At 39.9% G+C, this 4,525-nt stretch overlaps 1 protein-coding gene across 1 annotated transcript in view; it reads left to right on the top strand.

The window, feature by feature from the left end:
* The first annotated feature begins 4,441 nt into the window (after positions 1 to 4,441).
* Positions 4,442 to 4,525, top strand: part of TMX4 (thioredoxin-related transmembrane protein 4) — a 23,040-nt gene continuing 22,956 nt past the window's right edge. Inside the window, exon 1 of the mRNA XM_009886081.1 lies at positions 4,442 to 4,516. Within this exon, the coding sequence (XP_009884383.1) occupies positions 4,442 to 4,516 (75 nt within the window). The remainder of the gene's footprint in view (positions 4,517 to 4,525) is intronic.

The following is a 4,525-nucleotide window of genomic DNA, read 5'->3' as shown; positions in this document are numbered from 1 at the left end:
AGAGCAGCCATTTAGGAAGGTTAGTGCACACTAATGTGACTGTAGTGATGCACATCAACTTACCTGTAGGAGAAGCATAAACAACAAATGAGCGGTGAGGTTTTTTGATAATACAATACATTTTTCAATGCTGGATACCTTTGATAACTTATCTTCAGATTGGAGTGCTTGACAGGACAACTCCAGTTCTTCACATTTATGCAGAACAGCAAAACTCAAAGTTAGTCAGAGATGTTCTTGAAAACTACATTTAATTAGAAGTATTGTGGGTACAGTACCCTCAGTGGCTTTCTTTATGAAGGTGCAAAATATGATTTCCTCTTGTCGTTAGATATCTACCTCTTGTTGGGTAGTCATTAGATTCATATGAACTTGATTCATATCAACAAGAAAGCCTTTATATACTTCCTTTCATATTCCAATGAATTTTATACTCTTATTTATGAAGGACAGACAGGAACATTCTTTTCAAAAGTCAAACTCTTGTATAAAATTTTTTGTTAATTTTAAATATCAAAGGCAGAGCCATGGTGAGTTGCCAACAGTCAGTTAGTACTGTGTATTTACTGATCTATCTATTTTAAACTAAACCATTCTCTTTAAATATAAAAAGCTTTAAAGTTAACAAATCCATGCTAGAACATGCATGGAATATTTATTTCTGACCGATTTATTCTCTATTGCATTATTTGTCTTAAATTACAAACAAAGTTGCAAATTCTTTTACCATTCATACAGTGAAAAATACATCACAACTGTTATTTTGTAAGGGTTATGTATAGGTCAAATGAAAATTGGAAATATCAAAATTGCTGTCGTTTGTGTGATAATCTCTTATTTTTGAGTTTTACAAACAATCCATCAAAAATAAATTCCAAAAGTTTAGGAGGACAGTTCTGGAAATCCCATACAGAACTGAAAAAATTACATAGTTGGTGAAATTAGGCACGTTTTAGGAAAATGAGTGTTACAATAACTTGTTCTGCTCTAGGTCCCCCATGTCCCCGGTAGCCGATTTGGCCTAAACCATGCCACAGTGTCATGAATCTATCCTGGCATACAGTGAAAGAAGACACATCAAGAATGCTGGAATATCTTTCTTTACCATGAGATACCTACACAAACTAGGACAACATTCAATAAAGTAGAAAATAAACATAACAGAAACAAACTTAGAGAAAAAGTTTTCTAACTATAGCCTCTATACCATACCCCTAAAATCAATGAGTTTTTAATTCCCTTCTTTTTCTAGTGGAAAGCCACACTGTCACTGAGGGCTAGATTTTAATTCACTGAACACAAGAGACACTGTACTGGAAAAATACTTATGAAACACAAAGCAGTCTTCCTCATGTCCTTCAAGAGAAAATACTGAAATTACTGCTAGGGAAGTCTAGGAAACAAAGTATTTTGGTGGTGTCCTCTGTGCAGAGCAGGGACAGGGACTGGTCACCGAGGTGAAGAAGAATTCCAGTACACGAATATTTGTTACATGAGTGCCTGCAATATCACAGAACAGGAGAAAGGTATGTTGGTGGTATCTTTCCCTCCATTCAGGTCTGCCGCGCTTACTTGTTCTTTCCATACTATAGTTGAACTTTCCATTTTATAATCAAGATTAAAACAAATAGCTAGAGAAGTTAAATCTTTTTTTTTCCAAGTTCTGTCCAAAACTTATCTGTGGTTAATGGACACTTCCATCAACAATTATTGAAACCTAAACAGACAGCTTGATTCCTAAATCTTTTCTGTAACAGCAGTGGGAAGCATGGAAGTTGGAAAACTATAACTCCCAAGATCTATGCAAAGCCAGCAGAGCAGCACACACATGTAGAGTATAAGTTAAAGATGTACAGGTCTAACAGAAGCCAAATGAAGCTAAAGGAGAGTAAGTTTTGTAAGGGACAGTGTAACTGAACTAATCACAAAAGCAATACTGTCTGGCTCGGACAGTTGTTTTCTCTAACTGCCCCCCCTTGTTTTCTCTTTTTATCCATTTCTTGTTTCATGCTCCTAATCAGGTTCAAATGAGGTGTATCTTCTCCATCTTTGCAAGCCTGACCTACTTCAGAGGGATGAGCAGTGCTGGGACTTCTCCCCTGTTTTAGGAACACTCTCTTCTGTTTTAGGAATGAAAGCAACTCTGCCTTGTTCCTGAGCAGAATTTGCCTGAACTATAAACCTCCTGTGTTGAATGTGGCTAGAAATTACTTACAAATTATTTATAATGTAAGTCTTTTGCTCTTTTCATCCTCAAATCTTTCTTTCCTGGTCTTTTTGAATTCATAGGAACGCTCCCATATATTTGGAGCCACCATTTTACATGTTCCTTCTTAGCTACTTCAGGGGGTTTTGCCACCCCCTTCATTTGCATGTTCTTTAAGGACACAAATATAATTATTTGGCACCTTGTAGCACACAACAAAATGGTCCTTAGCCTTTGTTTTTGCCCATCAGGTCTTTGTCACATAAATTCTCCTAATTTGGCTCCACCAGATCTCAAACCTCTCTTGGTTTGGCCCATCACCCCCCATCTCCCCCACCCCAAAATAATCTATAGAATAACTACCACGTTTTCCTCAGGTTTCCCGAGTTGTTACTGAGCAGCAGTACTGAACTACCTCCTCACAAGGGAACTTCAGCCAAGCGTGTGTCTTTTCAAATAATTTCAACCACTGTATTCCTTTCTCTTCACTACGTATCTCAGGTTTAAACATTGCTAAAATACCACATCCAATTTTCAAACATCCAGGAAGTGCACTGATAAATTAGAGAAAGATTTTTTTTTTTCTTTTACAAACCACAAGAATTGCTAAAGGATCAGAAAAATGGTAATACAGAGACTTTGAGTTCAGTCTATGTGTATCACATGGAAGATCTTAGAAGGTATGTGTTCTGTGAGGCTCTTACTTACCTAATCTTCAGCTGGCATTAATTGTGGTGGCAAGAAGCTTACAGCTCAGAAAGGCAGGGAACTCTACAATGCTGAGAAGCTGTCGACAAAAATCTTCTTTGGTAATGGCAGGTACAATTTGAATACCTAGTGAGGAGAGAATATCACTGAGTCATTGGGAGAGGTGACCTACCCTTGAGAAGTAGCAAATGAAGAAAATTGCTGTCACTTTCATTTCTGCATGGTGTGAGTGGAGCTATGGGCAGGCCTGTCTCCCTGCTCGCTTGGTGTTGGAGGAACAGTGGAAGCCCGTGGCTGCTGCTAAATTTCTGACTAGGAGCAATCTTTTGCTTCTGTCCCCAGATGCTAATGCTGAGTCCACTTCAGTGTGAATAAATAAAGGCCAGACCTGTACTCAGGCATTAAGGAATGGTTTGATCAAAGCCCAGATTCCTATGGAGAAAGTAAAGGTGCCTCATAAGACAAACGGACAAAATGTGGAAAAAATCCAGAGGTGTTTCATTGGGGCGGGGGGGGGGAAAGACTGTAAATGTTTTACAACAGGGCTTATCAACTTTTGGGAGTTAAAAAATTCTTCATCACAAGTGTTATGGTTTGAGAGACCCATAACAATTTATTGTCATTTAGACAATCATTGTACCACCCAATGACCCCTCCTCACCCAGGAAAGGGAATCAGTAAAAACAAGGAAACCCAGGAGATGAAGTAAAAACAGATTTAATAGAGTAAGATTAGATAATTAACATTAATAGTACTAAAGAACCAATATTGATCCTGATATCAATACGGAATATGCAAAGATTATACCCAGCCAATTATATGAGTAGGAAGCTGTGCACTCTCAGCAGTGGACAGCAAATGTCGGACACAGAGTGCTATGGCTTCAGGAGGAAGGGAAGGCCTCAGGGGTCTGGCACCAGGGCACGAAGTTCTCAGGATGGCAGCCATCAAGGGAGAGAGAGAACTTCACAGCAAACTTTCTAATTTTTAGTGAATGTGACGTCGATGGTATGAACTAACCCTGTTAGCCAGCTTGGGTCATGTGCCTGGGTCTCGCTCCTCCTCATCCCTGCACCTGGCAAGCTCAAAAACACTGAGATCTTGAAACCCACACACCATAGCTGGCTATAAAGTAAATATTTTCACAAATTCAGACACTAGAGTCTTTTGAAAGTGCAGTCTTCCCAAGTATTAGAAGAGAAATTAGTCCCGTGTTGCTCAAACAATGACAAGAAGTTCCTTCCAAGCCAAGATAGTCTCCAGCCAAACAAGAACTTACCAGGCAGGAAGGCAGCTTAGACCTGTACAGTGATCTCTTCTTATGTTTTCTGGTCAATTCACCAGAACTAACTGGCTAACTACGGAAGTTAATTGTCTTAATTACCATTAATTGGGAGTGCAGTCATTCCACTCAAGGGCAGGGCTGCTGCTCAGCGGCACCTGGGCAAGCCAAAGGAGCGAGACCAACAGGAATCTCATTGAAGTCAAGGGAAAACACGAAGTCCTGCGTCCGGGACGGGCTAAACAATGCACCGGGACGGACAGGCTGCCGGTCTCGGGCTTGAGACTTCCTCCGGGCCTGTGACGAGGGGGCCTTTCGCCGTGAGGAGA

Source organism: Charadrius vociferus, unplaced genomic scaffold, assembly GCF_000708025.1.
Source record: "Charadrius vociferus isolate BGI_N301 unplaced genomic scaffold, ASM70802v2 scaffold455, whole genome shotgun sequence".
Taxonomy (NCBI): domain Eukaryota; kingdom Metazoa; phylum Chordata; class Aves; order Charadriiformes; family Charadriidae; genus Charadrius; species Charadrius vociferus.
Note: the sequence above shows the minus strand (reverse complement) of the source record. Positions and strands in the feature narration are given on the sequence as shown.